Genomic DNA, 25,271 nt, shown 5'->3' with positions numbered 1-25,271 from the left:
CAGAGGTAGATGTGGAGGGAGAGTGGCGGGGGAGTTGGGGATGGGGAGAGAAAGAGGGAGTAAAAGGGAGGGGAGAAACCACGAGAAGGGAGGGGAGACAGAAAGGTAGGGAAGAACAAGGGCAGACGGAATGTGTGAGAGAGATGAAGTGTGTGTGTGTGTGTGTGTGTGTGTGTGTGCGTGTGTGCGTGTGGAACAAATGAGTGAGAGAGAACGAAAAAGCTGGAGTGCTGGGATGAGTGAGGAAGGATAATTGAAGGAGTGGGGAGGGAAAGAAGGGAGAGGTGGAAGAGTGCATTTGTTTTTACAAGTGTGGATAGTGGACACAAATATAGGGTGAAATTTAGGGTAGAAAGAGGTGACGGGTGGAGTGTCAGAGTGATTGAGGAGACACCATCAGCACAAAGTCTGTGTATGTGTGTCCACACACACATAACGCACATGTACTGTATATGTTGAAGTCAACAAATACATCTGTGCGTGTGTGTGTCTCCATGTCAAATAGAATGTGTCTCAACACCTCTGCAAGTAGACAAGTAAATGTATATATGAACATGCATTTTAATCTGAAATTAGATGTGTGTGTGTGTCAGCCTGTGTGTGTGTGTGTGAGCGTGGGACGGCGTTGGAAGGGTGTAGAAAGACGTTGAGAGCAGGTGGATGCAAACTGTAGCTAAGTGTGTCTGCTAGCACTGACAGTAGCTGTTAATGTGACAGCAGGTGTGTTAATGTCCGTGTCTGATGTGTGTGTGTTGCGGGGGGTGGTGGTGGGGGGTGCTCAGCCTTCTATTCTTCTCCTTTATGTTCTCGGTTGAAGAAGGACAGCCTGTGTCCGGTAGTTACGGGACCTGTTCTGATCTCCTGAACAGACATTCTGTTTCTACCACACAGACCTCTCTGGGAATTGTTTCGGCATATTGCAGCATATTGCCTGAAAAGCACAAGGTCAAAGTACAGTATATGATTACACATATTACTGACCACAGGCTGGAGACCCATGTATTGGATACACCAATGCCTTTCTTCTACAACCAGCTACTGTAAGCCAGTTATAAAAAAATTAAGATCGATGGGAGTACTGTAAAGGGGAGACAAGCTCTGAGGTAAGATAGTCTATTGAACCTGTTCTGTGGAGCGCAGCTCCGCATATGAGTGGGCTTCAGTGCCAGAGGGAGACCGGACAGTAGTCTGGTTCTGATCAAATGGATCTAGGCTGAGAGTCTCTTGTGATCGCTGAACACGATGCTCTATTTCTATACCAAACAGACGGGTGGGGAAAGGGGGTAGTGGAGAGAGAGGACAAAGAGATGGGAGGTGGGAGAGACAGTATTGGAAAGAAAAAGGAGGAACGGAGGAGGAAGAAGGGATAGAGGAGGAAGAGGAAAAGGAGGAAGAAAGCTCAAGGAGTGCTTCCTCCCACGTGTTGGGTTCGTCCGAGTAGCCGAGAACGACAGGTTATCGTTAATTATGAATGCTGTGTGGAATAGCCGACTTGTTTGTTTAACATGCTTGTGAAATCAGCAGCTGGGTCTAGGAAAGAAGAGGGAGGAAAGAGAGAGGGAGGGAGGGAGGCGAGGAGGGAGGGGGCAGTGGGAGAGATCACGTGCCTCGTAATCCTATAACCCATCATGGGAAAAATGAATGTGTAGAGGTAGAGAGGGTCGTTGCAATTAAACCTTGAATAAAACATGGCCGCCTGACGGGTATTGATGGAGGGGAGAAATGGAGGAGAGGAAGGCCATTCTTCAAGCAGCTTGGAAGAAATGGTGAAGACCCCCGGGGTCACAAACACACACACACCCTGTGTAGTTCAGCTACACACCTCTCAGTCAGTGCCGCCCTCCTGACGAGGTCTGACAACCTCTTAAAACTGAGCCTGGTCTAATGACTTTCTCACTTGACCTATTTGAGATCCTACTGTAGCCCTTGTCTTTTAAACAGACTGCACCCAAAACATGTTTTATGATTTTGCCTTTGAGATGAAATGTTGTCATGGTTGCAGTGCCCTACCATCCGAATTATGTAATGCTGTTGTTCAGATGGTATTGTTGCACTGCGTCTGGGAAAATACAAACCATTCTTTGGCACTAACCACTGAAATGCTGTTAGAACTGTTCACTTCTGGTCCTTCAGTTTGGGTACTTAGTATATGCACAATTTGTATTCGCTTTGGATGAAGGCGTCGGCTAAACGAATAATATGTAACGTAAAATGTAGAACCTGTTCCTAACATTTCACTAGCAGGTTATTATAGTACAGTAATACACACACTGTTGTTCTGGAACTTACGAACGCTTTCAGTCTACAGTATTACTGAGTCAAGCTGTACCAGAATATTGTAAATAAACTTCAAGCAAAACACACAACTTGTGTTTCCTGTGTTCTTAATGGCTTAACAACCAATCATGCTTGCTGGATATGTCAGCTGACTGGTCATTAGGAGCTGTGTGTGTTTGTGTGTGTACGTGCGTGTGTGTGTGAGAGAGAATATGGGCCCCCTGTGGTGAGTGGATCAACACAGTCTCCAATGGTCACGATGACATCCGTTTTCACAGTACGGGTGTCATTAACAAACACATTACATCATCATTACCCACGTCATCAGGGGACTGCACACACACACGTTCGCACAAAGGCAATCACACAAGCACGCACACAAAAGCACGCCAGCCCATACACACACATTTGTGCAAAAGCAATCACACGTGCACTCAGACAAACGGGTGTAAATATCCACAGTATTGACTATTTTACAGTATTCTACAAAGGTTAGAAGAACAGTGCAACAGAGTAACTGGAAACAAGTAGGTGTCTGATGAATAGAAGGAGACAGAAGAAAAAAGGAATATGGAGAGATGTAGAGGGGTGGAGAAAGATGGAGAGAGGTGGTGAGGTGGAAAGAGATGGAGAGAGGTGGAGAGGTGGCACGATATCGAGGGGTTGGAGAGAGATGCAGAGAGGGTTGGAAAGAGACGGAGAGGTGGAGGGGTGGAGAGAAGGTTGGAGAGAGGTGGAGGGGTGGAGAGAGGGTTGGAGAGAGGTGGAGAGAGGGTTGGAGAGAGGTGGAGGGGTGGAGAGAGACAGAGAGGTGGAGGGGTGAAGAGAGGGTTGGAGAGAGGTGGAGGGGTGGAGAGAGGGTTGGAGAGAGGTGGAGAGAGGTGGAGGGGTTGAGAGAGGGTTGGAGAGAGGTGGAGGGGTGGAGAGAGACGGAGAGGTGGAGAGAGGTGGAGGGGTGGAGAGAGGGTTGGAGAGAGATGGAGAGGTGGAGGGGTGGAGAGAGGGTTGGAGAGAGGTGCAGGGGTGGAGAGAGACGGAGAGGTGGAGGGGTGGAGAGAGGGTTGGAGAGAGATGGAGAGGTGGAGGGGTGGAGAAAAACAGAGAGGTGGAGGGGTGGAGAGAGGGTTGGAGAGAGATGGAGAGGTGGAGGGGTGGAGAAAGACAGAGAGGTGGAGGGGTTGAGAGAGGGTTGGAGAGAGATGGAGAGGTGGCACGATATCGAGGGGTTGGAGAGAGATGCAGAGAGGGTTGGAAAGAGACGGAGAGGTGGAGGGGTGGAGAGAGGGTTGGAGAGAGGTGGAGAGAGGGTTGGAGAGAGGTGGAGGGGTGGAGAGAGACAGAGAGGTGGAGGGGTGGAGAGAGGGTTGGAGAGAGGTGGAGGGGTGGAGAGAGGGTTGGAGAGAGGTGGAGAGAGGTGGAGGGGTTGAGAGAGGGTTGGAGAGAGGTGGAGGGGTGGAGAGAGACGGAGAGGTGGAGAGAGGTGGAGGGGTGGAGAGAGGGTTGGAGAGAGATGGAGAGGTGGAGGGGTGGAGAGAGGGTTGGAGAGAGGTGCAGGGGTGGAGAGAGACGGAGAGGTGGAGGGGTGGAGAGAGGGTTGGAGAGAGATGGAGAGGTGGAGGGGTGGAGAAAAACAGAGAGGTGGAGGGGTGGAGAGAGGGTTGGAGAGAGATGGAGAGGTGGAGGGGTGGAGAAAGACAGAGAGGTGGAGGGGTGGAGAGAGGGTTGGAGAGAGATGGAGAGGTGGAGGGGTGGAGAGAGATGGAAAGAACTGGACAAGAGAAAGATGGAGGGAGGGAGCTGGTGAAAAATGCTCGTAGACACGGGGGTCTCCTCCCCCTGGCCTCCAATGAGTCATAGAGACTGTGAGCAACAGGTTAGCATTAATTATGGAGGCTCTGGGTAAAGGCAGGTGTATTTGTTTAACATGCTTGCTAAATCAGCGTCTGAATGTGGTGAATGCCAGGTGACTGGATCACACGCGTGATCTCCCTTTTCTCTACCGTCTTCTTCACAAGACTGTGTTTAAAAATAAAATAAAAAGAGGGGCGAGAAGAAGAGAAAGGGAAGGAGGGAAAGAGAGAGATGGGGATGGGGGCAGGGAGGTAGAGAGGGAACAAAAGGTGGAAGAAGTAAGAGAGAGAAAGGAAGAGAGAGGTAATGAGGATGATGGTTGAATAAAACATAACCCAGACAGGGGCATGGATCATTTGAGGAGACACACACCATTTCCCTCTATGTCCGTTTTCCGAGTCACCGGCCCTTCCTTCACACTCACACACAACGCACAGATCACACACACACACACACACTGTGGAAGGAACAGAACACGCTGGCACATGGACACGTGTTCATAAATACACACAGACTGTATTCACATGTGCTGTACATGTGCACACACACATTCGTCACCTCAGCCCAGTACATTAGCAGTGAGAAATGGGGGGGGGGGGGGGGGGGGCTAAGGGAAATCTCCTGCTGGTGTCATGCTAGATGTGTGATGATCCGAATATGGGGGGAGATTTCCCTTAGCCCCCCCCCCCCCTCCCCACCGGATATTTTGATAATTTACATCTAGCCTGGCACCAGCAGGCCAGGGCAGCTCCCCTTCTCCCCATCTCCCACATGAGGTGAGTCTCTCTCCAGTGACCAGCATCCAGCCCAGTCTGGGAGCAGCTGTGAAACCAGGGCTTTCCAATATCCCGGTTATTGGACCAGGGAAACGGAGAAACACTTAACACTGCCACAGCTGAGTCTTATCCCCTGTAGACTAGCAACATTGCCCTCACACTCAAGCCCCTGCAATGAAGTTAGCACGGGATAATTTACAAGATGGTATCACATCAACGGTATGAATGATGTATTTGGGTTGAAGAGCGGCTTGTGGTTCCACAGGTGTTGGTTCCCTTTTGCACACTGATATTCATGCACATGGGTTTCCTCAGTGTGATAGAGACACGATATTATGGATATCTTGTTATTGTAACCAGTTGGGCGGAAAGAGGGCTCATTGGCAGTTATTGGCATGTTTGCGTAGCTGTGTCGGTGCCCTGGAGATTCCTTTTCGTGGTGGCAAAGAAGATGGGGTATCTTGGCTCAATCCCTCTAGTCTATAAAGTATGTCTGTCTCTCTTCAATCTATCCCCCCCTTTCTCTCTCTCTCTCTCTCTCTCTCTCCCTCTCTCTCTCTCTCTCTCTCTCCCTCTCTGTCTCTCTCTCTCTCTCGCCCCCTAGCTCTCAACAGTTTGTTCTCTAATCCTCTCTCCCTCGCCGAAGGCCAGTTAACAGACACGCGCTGTAGAGCCCCCATCTTGTTTTTGTTGTCTCTGTGTCTGTTTACATTCACTCCTCGTATTGATCCAAGTCGACGGGTTTCCATCTCGCCTGTCGCCTGAGATCAGGGAGGGAGATGGCTTTTCTGATTCCGATCACACATCGGAGACTAATGGAATTATCATTGGCTGAGTGGACAGAAGTGCTGAAACCGTCACGTTTGTGACGTGGTTGGAACATAAATGGGAAATGCAGAGTTTGGGACTTGAGGCAGATTGTAGGAGGCTGAAGTGGTTTTGGCCATTGTTTCACTGTAACAATGGTAAAACATCTATAATCTAATACGCACATGGGGCCGCCTCCAGTAGGCCTATAGGCTGACCTGTGGAAGTCTATAAACTCTCAGAATTCTTATTATAAATGCCTGGAGGGAAGATAATGCCCTTGCCAACTTTATTAAGCCGTATCAACTGTGCAAAACAAGCCCTGTTACAAAAGCACGCACGTTTAGAATGCTATAAAAAGGTGCCTACTCCAACACTACGTAAAGCCAGATGTTTGACCAAATGAACTGTCCGAAAGCGCACTCTCGTGGTTGAAGTGGGATACTACAGTGCGGGCTTACAAAGCAACAAATGTGATGCAGACTTAAATTTGACATCCGGCGCCGATGCTGGTACTTTGAGCTGCGTATCAGAACTGACCTATCTGGCTTCATACTGCTGTTTTCTACCGTCTTGGCGCCTGTTAAAGAACAGTAAGTACCGTCAATTTTGTACTGATCAAGGCTTTTTAACCCGCCGCGCCCGGCAACTCATCTCCCGTGATGATGATTGTTCCTTTGGGAAGCCTATAGGGCTCGTATATAACGATACGCAGTATACACTATAAACTACTAATCAACGTGATTGACATGAATAAGCAGCCTTCAAATCCATATTGCACTGCTTTAATACTGCTGTTTGTCAAATTTAGGATTCATTAAACCGAGCAAAATGACGTAGGCCTGCTGTTGACAGCATCATCTTGGATGAGTAGAAGAAAGGGAGATGCAAGATTGGCCCATAATTGTGTTAGTCAGTGTGTTCCTGATCTATTTGTTTGTATTTAGGCTATGTGTTGTTTGTTGTATGACTGATACAATTACGTCGATTTAGTTGTTCAACGTCGTTCATTGTTGTTTACAAATGCAAATTTCAGGAGAAGTTGCTTGGTCTACCACTTGATGGCAGCATTGTAGCCTACATAGCCTAGAAAAGTGCATCGTCACTGGAAATAAGTACGCCGATAGCACTTCAAGCTTTCAGGGATGCTCTTAGTAATAACTCACATGACCCTTGGGCCCATCCTGAGAAGATGAGGGCAATTAGGCTTCCTTCCTTGCCAAGGCTTCAGAACATGATGATGGTGAGGAGATTGACGCCTCCCTCTTTCAACCTATTCTTTTCAGGTGGAAACTGATCCCTGGTGGAGTTGAGCTGTCAGTATCAGTCCAGTGTGTGTGAGAAACAGACAATACTCCCGTGCCATCATGGTCTCCCAGGCCACCTACACCACCCAGCTCTGCCTGCTGCTGGGCCTGGCAGCTGCTAGTCAGCACACCAAGACAGGTAAGGTCCGGCTGGATGGATGGGGCAGGGCTGCTTGTTTGGACAGGGGCCGAGAAATCCCGATGCCTAGAAGAGCTGGAGGGTCGAATAAACAGAGATCAGTTTGTGTGGTTGGAGGAGTGGGGAGGAACATATCCAGTTGTGTTGTTTTGATGAGAGCCAAAGAATGAAAAGAGCAAAAAGAAAAACAAGATATGAAGAGGGAAAAGAGATAAATGGGCAGAGGAGCAATTTTTACACGAGTTACTTCGATCTATTTTGGCAGGGGAGGGGATGGAGGTCAACGGTGATGTGTGAAGTTTGTTTACTTCTGTTAGCTCTGTTTTTCTATGTTCTTTCTCCACACGGGGCGATGGTAATGAGTAATAGGACGTATTTCACAAATTCAACATAACCAATAAATAATGAGCTATTACGACATTATCTCATAGCAGGTCTATTTGATTTGGAGCCACAAACCACGGAAGTACTTTCCTAGTGATTAAACAGTTTACTCTCAGTTGATTCCCTTCTCCCTTTCTTCTCTCTCCTCTTTGTCTCCCCCACTTCCTCTATCACTCCCCCCCACCCCTCTCCGTACTTTTGACTCTCTCCCTCTCCCTCCCTCCCTCCCCACCCCTCCATACTTTTGACTCTCTCCCCCCTCCCCCCTCTCTCTCTCTCTCTTTCTCTCTCTCCCCCCCCTCTCTCTCTCACCAGTGTTCCTGGACAAGCAGAAGGCCAGCTCTGTCATCTCCAGGCCGAAGCGTGCCACCGGGGAGACCCTCCCCCCCAGCATGGAGCGCGAGTGTCTGCAGAAGGTGTGCAACTACGAGGAAGCCCGCGAGATCTTCCAGGACTCCTATCGCACAGTGAGAACACACACACACACACGGATGACTGGAACACACACACACCAAGACTAACACCCTAGAAAATGCACACAGACAAACACCACTACAGTGACATTCGCTCTCAGTCAACCAACCAGTTGCACTCACTCACCCACCCACACACTCTCTCTCTCACTCACCCACTCTCTCACTCACTCAGTCACTCATTCAGTCAGTCAGTCAGTCACTCACTCACTCACTTTACTAAAATGATCACTGACACTGCTTCTGTCTTTCAGGATATCTTCTGGGCAGTTTATATAGGTGAGTAGAGTGCATATATATTTTCTTTCCAGTTCTGTCATCGTACTTCACAGTTGTGTATCTGATGTTCTGAGGCTCTATATTACACCTATGTGTGTGTGTGTGGTGTGTGTGTGGTGTGTGTGTCTCCAGATGGGGACCAATGTGCTCCTAAGCCCTGTAAGAATGGGGCCATGTGCTCTGACAGCGTGGGGGGCTACGACTGCGTCTGCAAGAGTGGCTTCTCTGGGACCCACTGCGAGAAAGGTACCCCGACAACAACACCTGGAATATGGAACTGGACTTCGATGATAACCAAACTCTTCCACCACGATGATCTGGGCTTTTATTAGACAGCTTGTAGTTCTGACCAAAGACTGTAATCCCCAGATATGACTGTGTGTGTGCTGGATAAGACCAAGGGCTGCAGCCAGTTCTGTAAACCTGGCTACGTGTCCTATGAGTGCTCCTGTGCCCGGGGCTGGAAGCTGGACGACAAGAACAAGGATAAGTGTCTTCCTGCAGGTACCGCTCCTGTGCTTTCTCTTTCTCCTTTCTCTCCATCTCTCTCCTCTTTCCCTCTATACCTCTCCCTCCCTCGCACTCATTCTCTCTCTCTCTCTTTCCCCCCCCCCCCCCCTTTCTCCCTCAGTGTCATTCCCCTGTGGTAAGGTTAGTCTGAGCCATTGGGAGAGCAGGCAAGCAGCCAACATCCGCAGAAACTATGAGGGATTCAGCTGCAGTTCTGGGGAGTGTGCCTGGCAGGTAATGTCATGTACCAAGAGCACACACACAGATACTCACGCACACACCGAAAACCTTTTCACTGGATCCTCCTTGTTCTTTTCTCTCTAACACACATACAGTTACAGTTCAGTATCTCCCCCAAACTAAACTAAACTGACAGGTACAGAAATGTTTGTTTTGCTTTTACAGGCATCAACTTCAGAAAAAATACTGAAAGAAACTACTGTTTGGAGGCACAACACATTCTTGGTTTTTCTACTACTAAATTTTTGACGGGATTTTCTCTGTATGTGTGGGTGTGCAGGCCATCTTGAAGAGTGCAGAGTCCAGTGGGTTCTGTAGTGGGGTGATCCTGAAGGAGAACCTGGTTCTGACCACTGCCCATTGTGCCAGCAAGTACAACTCCTTCCAGGTGGCAGTGGGTGAGTACTTAAAGCCAAGGTGGTGTGTGTGTGTGTGTGTGAGAGTTTGTCCTTGACCTGCAGGGTTTCCCGCAGAAAATGTGTTAGTTAAGGTGGTAGGGAGGGTTTTGCCGTCAGACCGGGGAGGGGGGGGTAGTTTGTGCGATAGACTAATGCGATAGACTAATGCGTTCGGCAGAGAAGGGAGACTGGCGTTGGTCACGGTTTAGAATGAAAGGGAGAAAACAGGATATAGTAACACGGCTGATATCGCTATAAAAAAATCTATAAAAAACGTTAGTTAAGGCGGCAGACGTGCGTTGCTTAGGCGGCCGCCTTGGCTGCAAAGTGCTGCGGGAAACCCTGACCTGTGTTTGTCCACCTTTGTATGTGCATCAAAGACATGTGTTTGAGTGTGTGTGCTTGCGTGTGCTCGTCCGTCCTAACCCCTGGCACCTCCGTGTGTTCCCCCCCTCCTAGGCAAGCATGGGGCGGCCTACGAAGACGGCGAGCAGACCCTATACGTGAAGGTCACCCACATCCACCCTCGCTACATCGAAGGTCGCCCCGACAACGACCTGGCCGTGGTGGAGCTCCGCGACCGCATTGTCTTCAAGAAGACCGTGGTCGCCGCCTGTCTGCCCGAGCGCGACTTCGCCGACAGCGTCCTGATGAGCGGCACGCTGCCTGCCGTGGTCACCGGCTGGCAGGAGCCCAAGGAGAGCCAGGAGTTCCAGGGTCCGCTCACCGTCAACCAGCTGGCTTACGAGCCCCTGCCGGCGTGCGTGGAGAGGCATGGGGAGCTGGTCACCAACAAGATGGGCTGCACCGCCCCCAGGGTCCAGGCAGACTGCAAGATGGGGTCTGGCAGCGCCCTGCTCACCCTCCACAGGGAGGTGTTCTTCCTGACCGGGGTGGTCAGCCGGCCACCAGGGGGCCACTGCGCTGAGGGCTACCTTTACCAGAGGGTGTCCCGTTACCTGCCCTGGCTGCAGTCCCTCATGGACTCACGCTGAGGAGAGAGTTAAAGAGGTGTGCTCTGGTGAGGGTGGCAGGGTGGAGGGAGGTGGAGAGGTGTTTTAATGGGGGGATTACTGATACCGGGGAACGGACGAGGAACTGTGAGAGAAGAAGAGATCGAGGTGCATGGGGAGGGAGGGATTGACGTAGAATTTGACATCACATTGTTGAAATGATGGAGATAGTTTATGATTAATGGTTTATCTGATTTAAAATGAAACTCTCATCCATATTTTTTGTATATTCTATATAACTGGAAACCATATGTTAAGCTGTTGACTGATTATTATTAATACTACAAACCGGCAGAAGATATTAAGCCCAAAGTGTAAAGATCTGGATATTGGGGGCTGAGGAATGCGGGAAAAGATTGCTTGTAGATATGCTTCCACTTTTACAAGCCAGAGGCCCCCAGCTATAAATCAAGTTGCACGTTTAAGACCCTGCGCCCACACACTTGTCTACAGCTGTAGAATTCAGGGCCAGTACCACTAGCCGTAAATTGGGAGAATTGTCGTTTTATTAAAAAAGAAAACGCCTGTAATCTGAAAACCCAGGACAAGGGACCAATAATGAGAGGGTGCATAATGTTTCTGTGACCAACTGTACTGTACCAATAGCAAAATTGACACAAATAATAGGAAGAAAATTGTCTATATAAAATAGAATTTTTCTTCACTTCGAGACTTGGAATTATTTCACTATACAAGGGAACTTACAAAATGATTTACTACAGGATGTCACAGGGCTATATCATGCATTGTTTGTGTACTTTCAGGTCTGTTTAGTTGTTGTTTTTTTTCTTATTGAATACTGTCTAAATCGTTGTATGTTATTTCGAATTAACATACGGCTGAAGGTTTATCTTATTAACTGTAGGCAAGACTGCCATTTATAACATGTTGGAAAACAGTATTTTTTGTTGTAGTTCTCTACTTGTCCAGAAGGTGGCTCCCTCTCACCAACAGATTATTCATATGAGCAGCGTTGTACCCTTCTAGGCTCCTGCCAAATATAGCACTTGGTAGACTGCAGCTAGGAACAGTAAATTATGCAGTGTGCATTTATGTTGCTGTTGTACCTAAACTGTGTTGTTCTTCACAGGACACGGCAGTGGTGGGGCCACAAAACTGTTTTATCATTCCTGTTCTTCGCCCTTCTGAGAATGTCCTAATAAAATGTAACACCATGGCTGATGTCAGTGTTATTATTAGTGTGTGAGGAATAGGTGTCATGTTGGCATCGGTAAAATAATAACCCATTGGGGCTCAACGCAAACATCGTATTATCAGTTGAGGTCGCATTCCTGGTTCTCCTGTAGAATCTTCATCCACTTTGTGTGAAATTAGGCTGCCCTCTGTATCACATTCTCCTGCGTTGCTTGCCAACATTTTCTCACAACCCTTAGCTTCCTCTCTCATCTCCCAGCCCCCCGGGCGACTGAGGCCTTTCGGGGGCCAGCTTCCACATCAGAGAAAGAGAAAGCGACGGAGAGAAGGAAGAAAGAGAGAGAGAAAGACGCAGACTAACAAAACCTGTCTTGCCACTTTGGAGTGGGCCCTTGAAAGGGGTTACCCCCACCACCACCACCACCCTAAAAACTGAGGCACTTTCTGCTTGTTGCCATGGCCACCCTCCTTGGAGATGGCTCCTGACTGCCAAAAATGTCCCCTGCTCCTTTAGCTACCATCCAATAGGGAGGAATCTATGAGGAACTCCTTCCTTCCTGTGTTTGGCCTGGTTCTCTGGCCCTGCCACCTTCAATAGCACCCTACCTACAGACACACCACACCACACCAGGGTGGACCAGTGAACCTAGACACTTAGGACTTAGCATGTGTTGAAGTCATTGGCTGGATTTGTATTTCTCCCAGTACTGTACAGGTAGCTAGCTTTGAACCTGATAAACCTTCAGTAGATTCAGACGAGGACATAGAAGTAGAGAGACTTAGGAAGACAGGGAGGCTTAAGCAGGGTGAGACGGTAACAACTGAGAGAGAGGGGGGGGGGGGCGGAGGGAGAGACTGAGATTGGCAGGGATGATAGCGGAAAGTAGATTTTGAATTTAAATGTAACTGAGAACTGAAAGTGAAATTAGTTAAAATAAGGGATAGAGGGAGAGAGAAAGAGGGAGAGGGTTAGACTGCCCAGTAGTAGAGTATGATGGATTTATATGGGAAGTGAATGACGAGGGGAGAGAGGTGAAGCATTAGAGACCATTATCGATGTCAGAGGGAAGTGGAGGCACTTAAATGTCAAAGCTTTCATTTTCAGCTCCAAGAAAGCATACAGCACATTCTGACAGGACCATTCTGTATCAAAACATTGGTACATTCTATAGATCTGGTTTTGCTACAGCAGTCTACATAGATGAAAGATTTCAACATTACCCTAAAGAAGAGGTGTAAACATGCGCAAAGAGGGCCTCATAACATAAGTCGCTCGTTATTTGTGGAACTCTCTCCTCGGTTTATGTATAGTATGTCTGTTAGGGGTTTTGTCGTTGCTTTACACAGTGCCCCATATCAGAGGCTGCTTTTGGACGAATACAGTAAGTTGGTGGTGTGTCCTTTCCAGTGGACATACTCCCATACATCTGCCTGCTGCCCTATAAAAGCTATAATCTGGAACCCCCTGATTTAGCCACATGCTGTGACCTCAAATCCATACACCCGTTTAAGTGTGTGCATGTGTGTATGTGTGTGTGTGTGTGTATGTGTGTGTGTTTGTGTGTGTGTGTATGTGTGTGTGTGTGCGCGTGTCTGTGTCTTGGGGGACTGGGGGTAACATCAAATGCCAGTCTTGGGTGAGGATTATCTGTCTGTGTGATGTCTGAGCCTGTGTGTGGGGGTGTATTTAGATGACAAATAGTGAAAGGATTGAGCAGTAAAAGTGTTTGTGTTGCATGTATGTTTGTGTGTGCGTTTGGATGAGGGGGTTAGGTGTCTGTAATGGCACGTCTATCCTATACAGTAATCTCTAAATCCGTTTCTCTCCGTCCACCCAGCCCCCGCCCCTCACCACCACTGTCCTATGCCCAGGGAGGGGGCTCTCCAGTGGGCTGGCCCGATGGCTGGCTCAGGCCCCCCTCACATGGTGCCTCATGCCAGACTAAATCAGCTTCCACTCGGCTGGGCAATTGTGCGGCGGTAACACTGAACCTCCAGAGGCCAGAGCATGGGCCTTGGCCTGGGCCTGGGCCTGGGCGAGAGAAAAAGAGGCGGAGAAAGAAAGAGAATGTGAAATAGAGTGTGTGTGTGGGGTAGGGAGGGGGGGGGCGGAAAGAGAACGACAGGGAGAGGGAGGAGGAGAGGGTAAGAGAACGACTGTTTGGGGTTTTAAAATAATTGAGAGAGAGATGGGGAATAGAGACAGGGAATAATAGAGAAAGAGAGGGGGATAGAGAGTTTGACTTTGGTTTTGAATGAAACTGTTTGTTTGATAGGATTGACGACTGAAATAATTGCTCCATTTAATAAAAATGGTTGAATTGAGTTGTTTGTTTGGTATCTTTGACTATGTAGGCATTTTTTACATCTACTTGTAATAATGTCTAATAAAAAAGCAATAAGCTTTGTTTGCAGAAGCATCAATGCAGGAATATTTGTATCCTAGTATGACACACCAGGCTTATCCCTTGTCACTCTAGGGGCCTTTCCAAACAAACACACAAAATCACCTGCCCTTTTCCTGCTTCTTTGATTGGATTACAATGACCAATGAGTAATCCTGGCCTTTATTCTACTAACCTAACCCTGACCTTCTCAGGCCTGAGAGAAAGCTGAGGAGACCACTTTCATCCAAGATCTCTCTGAAAGAGGACGAAAGTGTGTTCTCTTTCTTTCTCTCTCCTCTCTGTCTCTCTGTCTGTCTCTCTCTCTCTCTCTCTCTCTCTGTCTCTCTCTCTCTCCTCTCTGTCTCTCTCCCTGCTAACGCCTGTTTGTGCTTTCTTATCTGTGTGTGCCTGTGTGTTTACATAGGTGTCTTATAGAGGTCACTATCTGCAGACCTTTAACATATGCCCTAACCCACAGAGGCCAGGCCTCTCCTAAAGGCCGTCACCCCTGTGGGGGTGGATGAAGACAGACGGCAGACTTAAGTTACCCAGAATTCTCCTTGAATCGGCTGGACAGATGAGGCCAGGATTATCCTTTACTGCATAATTACCCCAATGACCATGTCAGCACATCTCATCAGAGCCCAATCAGGAAGCACGACAGGGTATGTGTGTGTAAGTGTGTGTACGAGTGTGTGCATGTAAGTGAAAGAAACTGACCTTGTCAGCCTTGACCAGCCTCACTGAACACACAGAGACCAGTTTGTTTCAACGTTATGAAATCAAAATGACACACGTGGTGTCCTACTTAAGTATGAGAGTCCGTCCACCCACCTTCTCTTAAAATTAGCCCTCTTCCTGCCTGACACACCTGCATCCTGTCATAGTAATCATATCCTGTGAGGTCATGGGCTAGCATCCTGACATGTGTCATGAGGGGCAGTTAGAGCGTGCGGTCAGTGTGTTTGCCATATCCTCTTCTCGGTAGTAGAGTAGGACTGGCTATGCTATGTTCCGGTCACTCGGAGGTTCCAGGGCTTACATGTCTGTTTGAGCAGGGCAGGGACTCAGTTGGTCAGTAAGAAGCCTAGCGAGAGCCAGGTGTCCAGGGAGAGGGGCAGAGTCGTGCTCCCTGGAGGGGGAGCGGACGTCCAGAGGCCTTCAGCTTAGTGAAGAGAGAGGGAGAGGGAGAGAGGAAGAGAGACAGAAATAGAGGGACAGACTCAAGTACTTTATAGAGAAGAACTTTAAAGCTATACATGTCCCAAATCTGGCCCCTGCGCTACCCGCCGTTCAGCACAACTCCCCAATCTGCAGCCTTTCTCTCCACCCTCTGTCTGGACACTGCCCTGCTATATCGGTGAGTGACTGAGCTCCACACATGATCACCCTGTCCCAAAGTAACCCCTATAAATACTGGCTGCTTGGGATAGGAATCCTCCTTACTGCTCTGGTTAATCTGACCTGCAGACCCAAAAGACTATTTCTGATCATACTGCGTAACACGCGCACACACACACGTGCACACACACAAGCATGCCAGTATGGAGGAGAGGAGCACAAAATACATAGGTTTTTAATTGTCGCCCACGTTTTGATGCGCACTCACCTGGTGTGTTACTGGTTCACTTCCCTTCCACGTGATCACACTGCATGCGCGTGTATGAGACGATCATCAATGTGTACATGTCGAATGATCTGATTCGACAGTATTTTGCACAGCAGCTTTGATGAACTTGTCGTCCAGGCCCCACATGGGGTGTGTGGCTGTGACATGTGCTCACCTGAACGCAGTCACTCACCACGGGGCCAGTTACACAACAGTCATGACTGGTCAGGAGTGATGCGTTTCCTTATATTTCATTTTTCTTCCTAAACCCTCGTGAGTGCAAAGAGTGGTCCTCGTGTGCTGTCGAGGAAATAATGTGTTCAATCTTAGTGCTCTAACCATGGATTCTTTGGTGGGATCTTTCAAAGACGGATCGTTCCTGGACGTTGTCTAATCCCACTCTGATCCAAAGGTGCCTGCACTAGTCCAGACTTGGCACCTGGCCATGTATCCTCATTTATGGGTTGGGGACGAACTGTAACACACAGCAGTCAATGAAGATTCATGATGATGATCAAGATACGTTTTAAGGGGTTGTGAGGAGGGGGAGGGGGGAAGGGGGGCTGTAGGGTCATTTGACAGAAGAACACTACTTTATCCCTGAGCAGCCAAGGCCCTGTCTGTCTGGGGAGAGTTCCCCACCCCCTCCACCCCCGCTGCCCCTCCCCCTGCCGTCGCTCTCTCCCAGAGTGCACCTGTCAGATTAGTCCTCCTCCACCATCAGCTGCTGCTCTACATGATCGCCTCCTTAGAGCCCTGAGCCTGACCCCACACTCTCACCTCCTGTGTGTGTGTGTGTGTGGGAGAGAGAGAGAGAAAGACAGAGAGAGAAAGACAGAGAGAGAGAGAGAGAGAGAGAGAGAGAGAGAGAGAGAGAGGGAGAGGGAGAGAGAGAGAGAGAGAGAGAGAGAGAGAGAGGAGAGAGAGAGAGAGAGAGAGAGAGAGAGAGAGAGAGAGAGAGGAGAGAGAGAGAGAGAGAGAGAGAGAGAGAGAGAGAAAGAGAGAGAGAGAGAGAGAGAGAGAGAGAGAGAGAGAGAGAGAGAGAGAGAGAGAGAGAGAGAGAGAGAGAAAGTTACTGTGAGAGAAAAAGTGTGAGCGAAACAGAGAAACCCTCATGAACAAATGGCTGTCCTGTAAAGACAGAAGCTCACAATGATTTTACTATTTACAATATAGAGAGTGTGTGTGTTCATGTGTGTGCACAGTGTTTGTGTCACTATGGTAAAGATGCGTTTCGCCTTCATCTCCTACACCACATCCTATGCTCAAGGATTTGGCACGATGCCATAAACAGCAAGGGCAGCAGGACAAAGAGCAGATGATTAACCCAACCTCAGATTATTTACAATCCCATGAGGACAGACGGATCATGTTGGCTCAAACCCTTAACAAAAATAGGCTGCTCCTCTGTGTATCTGTGGCAGTGGCATTTGATTATCGACTATAATTACCCAGATTACGCACGAGTGATGGATGGAAATCAATATGGCTGCCGTTTAAGTTTTCCACCAACCCACTCCGTGCGTCTTCTATATATTATATGACAACATCTAAAGCAAACGAACAGCTGATAACAGTTTCGGGTGGTGATTCAGGAAGAAAACACTCCTGTAAATCTCCCCTTGGGCCAGCACTCACGTTATTCTGCTCTGGGTTGGCGGGGCGGGACCTCCGTCACTCAAACACGCCTCCCTTCCCGGACAGATTGAATCGAACAGCTGAGGACGCGCGTGTTCAAGCAGAAGGATACACTAGTATCATCACAGCACCACGTTCTCCTGTCCTTGCTTTACCAAAAGCAGTGAAATCGAAGCGAAGGCGAAAACTACGCACAATTGTCGGAGTATTATTTGAATTGTCATCGAATATATCGGGTTTTATCGTGAAGCAAAGCGCCCTGAGTCCCGAAAACTATAAGCAGAATTGGTTGACCTGCTGTGTGAACGACCTTTTTCAGAGAGGAATTGACATCCGAACCCTCGGGGCAGCGTCCTGGCGAAGATTGTTCTGAATAGGACACGAGAGAAAGAGAGAGAAAGAGAGAGGGTGGACGAAACGAAGTCAGAGTGCTGTGGTTCAACGGTGGAGCTGTCATGTATTCTGCTTGTGCAGAGTGGGATTAACATAACGCATGTAATGCGGAGTGCCGAACTGTCATACGCGGGTGATGCAGTCAGTCGGGAGATGTGCAGCGGGGAGAAGTGAGCGTCGACCCGGGCACTCTGCAGTGTAACAGCGAGGTAGCAGGATTGCTGCTGGATTCGTCAAACTGCCTGTCAACATCGGGATTTTCCATTTTCTCTAATGTCTTTTATATATTTCGATGATTCTCGTGTATTCATGACAGAAGGTGTTCGTTTGGGGGAAACGCACCACTGAACAAAGGATTTATGAAAAGCAATCACTATAACCCAATCCTGGCATCCTAAAAGCAGTCTCGACATAGGCTTATTAAATCGTTGTAAGGAAACTCCATCTGATCGTTCTTCTTGAACGGGTTGAACAATTTGATAGGGACGCATGAATACTTGATCGGCCGTCGGGGGAACGTGAATGGAGAGTGCCAACGCAGACCCAGCAAGAGGGCTCAAATTCGAAATGTGACATTTTCCAATAGCACCAAATAATTACACGTGCATTCAACAATCGTTTCAACCGAATTTGTTTACATCGCTGAAGGTAGGCAACGTTACCACAATTCCCCATGAGTATGGATCGATCAGAGGAGGAGGAGGCGGGGGGGTCGTCGAGATAGAGAGAGAACTGATTGGCATGCATGTTTTGTGAGCCTTATTGACATGATCATTTTAACCGGATGCTACTAGAGATTAGAATCTATCACCTTTGCTGTGCTTGTGATAAAGTGGGCTATTTCTGTGTTCATTGCCGGTGAAGTGGAAGTTGCACCGTTGACAGTCTTGTGAGATTGGTGATGGCGGTGCACCAGATGCGGGGTTTAAATATGTAAGCTCGCTCGGGGGCCTGGTATTTGCTGGAGGCTCAAAGGGCACGTCCACAGCAGACCCTGTTGTTTGGGAAATGTAAGTTTACGCGCAAAGCTTGTGCGCACAGCCTTGACCTGTGTAGAAAAACAGACCCCATGCAGGTAACGACATCAACGTGTAATTCTCAGATGAAGTCAGTGGATCCATTAGCCATGTCTTTTTACTTATTTGTAATTGTGTGAACCTGGAGATGCCTTTTACGAAATCGGATGTTTTGTTGTAATTTGGGGTTTACTTTCTTATTACATTATGGTTAGATATGTTTTTGGAGGGGTCACATGATGTCCATGAGTGTTTGAAAAGATTCGACCCCTCCACACACACACACACACACACACACACACACACACACACACACACACACACACACACACACACACACACCGTGCATCGAAGACTCAGTTCTGACTTTATCTAGGATTTGAGATCACCCTTACCCTGCTTACAATGGGCCTGGCCCTCGTCCCTCACACAAACAATCTCTTCTGGAAGCCCCGTGGACCCTCCCATTTGGTCAGCATTGTTGGGGGATGGGGGGATTGGAGGGGGGGGGGGGGGCAGGGGCAGGTTGGTGTGGTAGGGTGGGGTGAGACTCCTGTCTGAATGAAGAACATTCTCTAAATAGGTATCTGCCTAAAGGTGAGACTTCAGGTCAGTTCCTGGCAAGGCCAGCATCTTTTGACCTCTAGTACGCGTGGTGCTGTCCCAGGGTTTGGCAGACTTCTTCACAAGGTTAGTGAATTACACTCAAACAGATTTACTTCAGTACACTACATGACACATGAGTGGAGGGTTGTTGCTTGGCAACATGGACTTGGCTTGTCACTTTTTTCAATGTCCCATTTCTAAGTAATTATTATAATGTTGTTTTCCAGCCCGATGCCTCTAATGCTGTGTAGTTGTGGTTCTAATTGTATCAGGTCCAGTTAGAACGCCCCTGGGCATGTTTGAGTGGGTTTTGTGTTCTGTCATAAATCAATACAAGCAGTATAGACGAGAGTAGTTTATTCTGAGCTTCTGATTTTCATGACACAGTTGGTCTTTCAAGGCTCTCGGGGGACTTGATGCTACACCCCAAGGCCCTTTAACCATATGCGCTGTGTGTGTTTCTGTGTGTGTGCGGGGGTGTGTGTGTGTGCGTGCATGTGCTTTCTCTCATGTGCCAACCATGTGCATCTGGTATATCCCATGCATGTGAACATGTGAAGAGTGGGTATATGTGTCTGCATGCGTTTCTTATATTGAGGTAAACGTCCAACTCTCTTTCTGCGTTTGCACACACGTTTGTGTGCGTGCGTGCGTGCGTGGCTCAAGGCGGCAGCTCGTCTCGGTGACATAAGAGGAGGCTCGTTTCCAAGCTCGAGCTTCCTCCGCACATCCTGCTCTCTTCTTTCCTCCCTTCCTTCCTTCCTTCCTTCCTTCCTCCTCTCCTCTCCTTCCCCTCCTCTCGACATTCCTTCCTCCCATCTTTCCTCCTCTTCCTCCTCCCTGTGCCTCAGCAGTCCACCATCCGAAGGACCGTCACGATCCCGATCTCCCCTGAGCCCCTGCGACCCGAACCACGCATCCTACATCTCCTTTCATCCAGGATGAACGATCTGTGTTGATTGAATCACATGGAGGAGGAACACACAAGGCCTTAGTCTGAACGATTGTTCCCTCCAGTTGCTCTCTTTGGTCTCCACAGAGGAGGTTCGTCAGTGTGCGTGTGTAATGGGGGGGGGGGTGAGATTAAACATTCGGACTGTTAACTGCCAAGTCAATTAGCATATGGTCACGCTGTGTGCCCAGTCCCATGTTAATGAGACCTAATTACCCAGGCTAGAGATGCCTTGAGAGGAGGGAGGGGCCGAGGGAATAGCTACACACACACACACACACCCTGGAGGGATGGAGTGAAGGGGCCACCTCTGTTTTTCAATCACGCCTTTCAATCTCATTCTGTTTTCTCTCTCTCACGCACACCCTCTCACACACCCGTTTCTCACCGCCCTCCCCTCTCCCTCTTTTCCCACTCACTTCCTCCTCTCTTCTCCCGTTCTTTCTTTCTTTCTCTCTGTCTCTCTTTCTTTTCTATGCTTCTCGAATGATGCTGTGTGTTTGTCTGTCAGTCCCAGCTGTGGGGTGCATCCAACGTCAGTCCCCAGGGATGAGATGCGTCGTCTCTGTCTGGTCTCCCCCTTTCTCCTCCCTCGCGTTCGGTGAAAAGACACTCCTCCAGGTCTTTGGAGATGGAGATCACGAGGATTGGTGACCCGCTCTGTATGGAGCGAGGTCAGCCTCAAAGCTATCGCAACCCTTAGAATCAGAACCATGAGAATCTTGCTGTTGACCTTCATTCTCCCATGGCCTCTTTATTTGAACTTTGACCCTCTCTCTGACCCCCCTCCCCCTGTCTTTAAGTTAATTTGGAATATTATTCAAATGCATCCTTCCAGCCACCCTTTCTTGGTGGAAGGCTAAGTGATTCAGAGCTCTGTGGAAGTTCATATTTTGTTGCAGACCAATAATGTCAGAAAATACGTTACTTTAACCCTTGTGTTATCTTCGGGTCATTCTGACCCATCAGTCATTGTGACCCACCGTGGTATTGTGACAACTTTACCGCATACAAAAACAAAGTGAAGCATTTTCTTTTAACCGTTGGGCTGTCTCAGACCCCCCACATTGCGAAGGTTAAAATAAAATTATTTTTATTTGTATTGGGTAGAATTGGGTAAACACAACGATGGTTCGTTATGAACCTTTGGGTCATGTGACCCGAAGGCAGCACAAGGGTTAAAGAAAGGGAGAACGCAAGGATGAGTTTGTGGACCATTGAATTTAGGCCCTAGACTTGACCCATGGAAAATTGGCAATGTATATTACTCCAGTTACAGAACAACATGTAGCATTAGCCTTAAAATGGGCCCTGGGGCAGTAGATGTGTGTGCATGGTGGGGATTTGGATTTGGGGGTCAGAACAGGCAGACACCAGGACAGCTTTTCTCTTTGGCCCCGGAAGTGTCCTTCTGACCCTAACATCTGCCTGCGCCCACATCTGGATCACCGTCTTAGAATACACAAACATATTACACTGTTATCACATGAATATGAATGGGAGGGATGGGTGCAAAGAAGAGGACAGGATTAGAGAGAGAAACAGATACATACACACACACACTGAAAGAGAGGGAGAGACACACACACAAAGACACACACACACACACCCCCACAGGGTGAGGGAGTGGAGGGATGCTCGTCAGAATGTAATGATCTGGCCAGTTATCATGACGGTAATTAGCCAGCATCTGGCGGTGCCCTAGTCTCAGGGATGAGGCCGGGGAAGGTAATCACACAGGAAGGATGACTCCCTGCCATGGCAGGGCATCTAGTTCAGTTGACTAAATATAAAAATTGACGAAATTCCTATTCGAATATGACATAAGGAATGTCTATAGGTATGATATAGGAAAATATCTTCATTCACAGAAATGGTGATCATGTACGTATTGTTTTCAAAACCCAATGTCGTCATGCCATCAGACCCTCAAACGCCACAAAAGGGTTAACCACACAGTGAACACATCGATAAGGAATGACACCAGCCTGTATTCAATACGGTACAGACAGCCATGTGCTGACTGCAGCAACCACCAACAGTGGGTGGGTGTGTCAATGGTGGCTGCATTAAGTGTCCACAAATGGGTGGATCAAGCCCATGTCAAAGGGGTGTGGGTTTATGTGTGTGCATGTTCTTTGTGGATTTGATCATTAAAAACAAGCGCGCGTGTGTGTGTAGGAACCATCCCTCTGGTTCTGAGGAGCCTTAGTAACAGCAACAATAGCAGCTATGATGCAGAACTAGCAAGAGCTGGATCCTTTCCCTATTATATAAGAGGACAGGGGGAAGAGAAGAGGGAAGGGGAAGGAGTGAGGGAGCAAGAGAGGGAGGGAGAGAGAGAGGGAGAGAGAAGACAGGGAACGAAAGCAGAAACGGAGGGATTGAGAAGAGGGGGTGAGAGGGAGGGAGAGAGAAGACAGGGAAAGAGAGGAAGGGAGAAGAGAGCGAGTGGAGATGAAACGGGAGGGTAGGGAGGTGGGAGCGAGGCAGGCAACGAGAGAGGGAAAGAGAGGGAGAGATTGGTTTGGAAGAGGCGCACGGAGGAAAAGGATGGGTTGTGATTGGGTAACGGGGAAAGAGGGAAAGACAGGGAGGGAGGCGCATCGTTCACAGCACATCTTCAAATGTGGCAGAGAGATGAGACTCTGCTCCACGAGGGGTGGGGAGGGTTTGGTGGGGGGGAGAGGGGGCGGGGGGGGCGCAGCTCCAAACGAAGAGAGGATTTAAATGTAGGCGAGGACGGACATGGCTGCGTGGAGGGAGACGGAGAGAGAGAGGGGAGAAGAGAGAGGGGAGGACATAGCTCTGACATCTCAAGTTCTTTTAGTTGGGTTTCGTGGGAAAGAAAGGCCACATGGGCTGTCCTCTTCTACGTGACTCATGTCAAAGAGGGAGAGGGAGAGAGAGACAGAGAGAGCTAATGTGTATATGTGTGTAACTGGCAGCTCTCTGGGTCCATGTACCTCCTCCAGTCCCCAGAAGATCACCAGTGTGTTAGTCTCTACCATCTGTGCTCCGGTGATTAACTGCATGCGTGTGAGCAGACGTGTGTCAAGTTATAGATTTTTCACACACAGTCCTGCTTGCTTAGTCTCTCTCTCTCTCTCTCTCTCTCTCTCTCACCTGTCGTTCAAGGTCTTCTGCAGATATGTGCTTCACAGTCCCTGTCAGAATAAGCAAAGAATGAAAAGAGAGAGAGAAGACTGAAAAACACTGCAGGCCCCTCGATTCTCGCTCCCCCACTCTCTTTCTCATTCTCCCTCTCTCTCCCCCTCTCTCTCTCTTTATTATCTTTGCGTTTTGCTCCTCTCTTACAGAGCTGGGGCGTAACCATGGTTATCAGGGGCTCAGCCAGAAAACAACATGGTGTGAGAAGCGAATGCAGCACCCTTGGTTTGGCGTGTGTGTGTGTGTGGCATGTGTGTATGTCCATGATGGCGTGTACTTGCATACATGTGTGTGTTTTTGTGCGAGTGTGTACGTCTATGAGCGTGTGAGCGTGTATGTAGTTGCATGTGTGTGGGGTGTGAGTTAGCGTGTGTGTGTGTGTGTGTGTGTGTGTGTGTGTGTGTGTGTGTGTGTAGTGTGAGTTGTGTGTAGGTGAGAGCTGTGTTTAGGTGACTCATCCCTCTAAAAGCACTGATTGATGTTAATGTAGCCCAGCAATATCCAGAGGCTGTTTGTTGCTGCTGCTTTACAAGGTGGAAGAAGAGAGACTGGAGGTTTGGGGTGAACATTTTGGTAATAGGGGTGAAGGAAGTGATTGAAGTGTTTGCAAAGCCTTACATTACATTTACATTTAGTCATTTAGCAGACGCTCTTATCCAGAGCGACTTACAGTAAGTACAGGGTCATTCCTCCGAGGCAAGTAGGGTGAAGTGCCTTGCCCAAGGACACAACGTCATTTTGCACTGCCGGGGAATCGAACCAGCAACCTTCTGATTACTAGCCCGATTCCCTAACCGCTCAGCCACCTGATATTAAACGCACATCCACATGCACAGGACATTAGACACATTTCACATATTACACACACACCCTCTGAACCGTGAAAGCAAACTTGCATATTAAAGCTCACAACACGTAAACAGCCCCTGAGTTAAAAATGCTAAAATAGAGTGTGCAGGCAGGCACTTCAAAGGCTGCTCAATTAATGACTGGAGCTACTCTAGGGATATAACACTGTCTGTAAGCACACACATACCCACACATTAAAAAAATCTCTCACAGGAAAACACAAACACCTCTGATCCAGGGATGGGCTGCCATGACAACCATCTGGACCTCTGCCAATCACAGTAGCCTGCTAACCGGGTATTCAGACATGACCTGTTAACTGTGGCCCAGTTACCTCCAAGAAGAAGACCTTGGCTAACTCTCTTCTCTTCATGTCCTGAGCGTTAGCAACAAGCCAGTCTACAGGGGGTTTGTCTCAGTTAAGGGTGATACATGCACTCCTCGTGCACTTGCATTCCCCAAACATAGTTGGATAGATCACAACACAAACACACATCGTCTTGTCTGGAATTGGAAAAGGCTTGTTCACCTCACAGCCTCACAGCAGTTCCTATTGAAGTTGAATTCATGACAGTATTTTCAGGGCAACTGTCAGAGCACCAGCAGTTTTGAAGCTCATTGTGTGTAACGATTGTGTATTAAATTAAGTAAAGTCATGTAATACATTACTAAGTAAACGGCATGATTGATGTGATTGGGCCAGATGTCAACTTCAGTGGGCCCATGTCTGCAGTAGGCTGGGGCCCCCTGCTGAACCTGGGTCATCCCATAATAGTCTGTAGGGATGGATAAAGGGAAGCCAAATCCGTTTCCTAAGTAGGAAACACCAGTTTGTGGATGGACTTGATTATTTCAGTTCAGTTCTCCTTAGGTGTCTCTCTGAAGCCATCTAATGGAGGACAGCCAAGTGGCCTTTATGTGGCATGTAAATATTATGTTACAGGCTATTTCTGTAGTGGTGCTGTAGGCTAAATATTCTGGTCATGACCATTAAGGTAAATTGGAGAGGTAGGTTCAAGCTAGCTACTGTACCAGGAAGCC

The 25,271-nt window shown here is 48.4% G+C and overlaps 2 protein-coding genes across 6 annotated transcripts in view; both read left to right on the top strand.

Annotated features, from left to right (window-relative positions):
• Positions 1-980: 980 nt before the first annotated feature.
• Positions 981-11,631, top strand: proza (protein Z, vitamin K-dependent plasma glycoprotein a). Of its 2 annotated transcripts, none has more exons than XM_062451351.1 (9): positions 981-1,113; positions 7,006-7,157; positions 7,857-8,008; positions 8,269-8,293; positions 8,426-8,539; positions 8,663-8,797; positions 8,925-9,037; positions 9,324-9,441; positions 9,901-11,631. In XM_062451351.1, the coding sequence occupies exons 2-9, from the start codon at positions 7,079-7,081 to the stop codon at positions 10,434-10,436; spliced, it is 1,272 nt and encodes a 423-aa protein (XP_062307335.1). In that variant the 5' UTR covers positions 981-1,113; positions 7,006-7,078; the 3' UTR covers positions 10,437-11,631. The 2 variants fall into 2 exon arrangements, with proteins under 2 accessions (XP_062307335.1, XP_062307327.1); XM_062451343.1 differs by lacking the exon at positions 981-1,113 and adding an exon at positions 6,192-6,304 and having other exon boundaries at positions 6,998-7,157.
• Positions 11,632-17,295: 5,664 nt separating this feature from the next.
• gprc5ba (G protein-coupled receptor, class C, group 5, member Ba) overlaps positions 17,296-25,271 on the top strand; it is a 12,588-nt gene continuing 4,612 nt past the window's right edge. For 2 of the 4 annotated variants that reach the window (XM_062451313.1, XM_062451302.1), the window contains exon 1: positions 17,296-18,284. The gene's annotated coding sequence lies outside the window, so the exon portion shown is untranslated. The remainder of the gene's footprint in view (positions 18,285-25,271) is intronic. The other 2 variants (XM_062451331.1, XM_062451322.1) reach the window with 1 other exon arrangement.

This window comes from Osmerus eperlanus, chromosome 2 (assembly GCF_963692335.1).
Source record: "Osmerus eperlanus chromosome 2, fOsmEpe2.1, whole genome shotgun sequence".
NCBI classification, from domain to species: Eukaryota; Metazoa; Chordata; class Actinopteri; order Osmeriformes; family Osmeridae; genus Osmerus; species Osmerus eperlanus.
This window is presented reverse-complemented; position numbering and strand designations above follow the sequence as displayed.

Excerpts from the sequence above, each read along its gene's own strand:
- proza (XM_062451351.1), top strand. The coding sequence starts at position 7,079 with ATGGTCTCCCAGGCCACCTACACCACCCAGCTCTGCCTGCTGCTGGGC. Across the intron at positions 8,009-8,268 it reads TCCAGGACTCCTATCGCACA|GATATCTTCTGGGCAGTTTA; the intron begins GTGAGAACACAC and ends TCTGTCTTTCAG. Across the intron at positions 8,540-8,662 it reads TGGGACCCACTGCGAGAAAG|ATATGACTGTGTGTGTGCTG; the intron begins GTACCCCGACAA and ends TGTAATCCCCAG.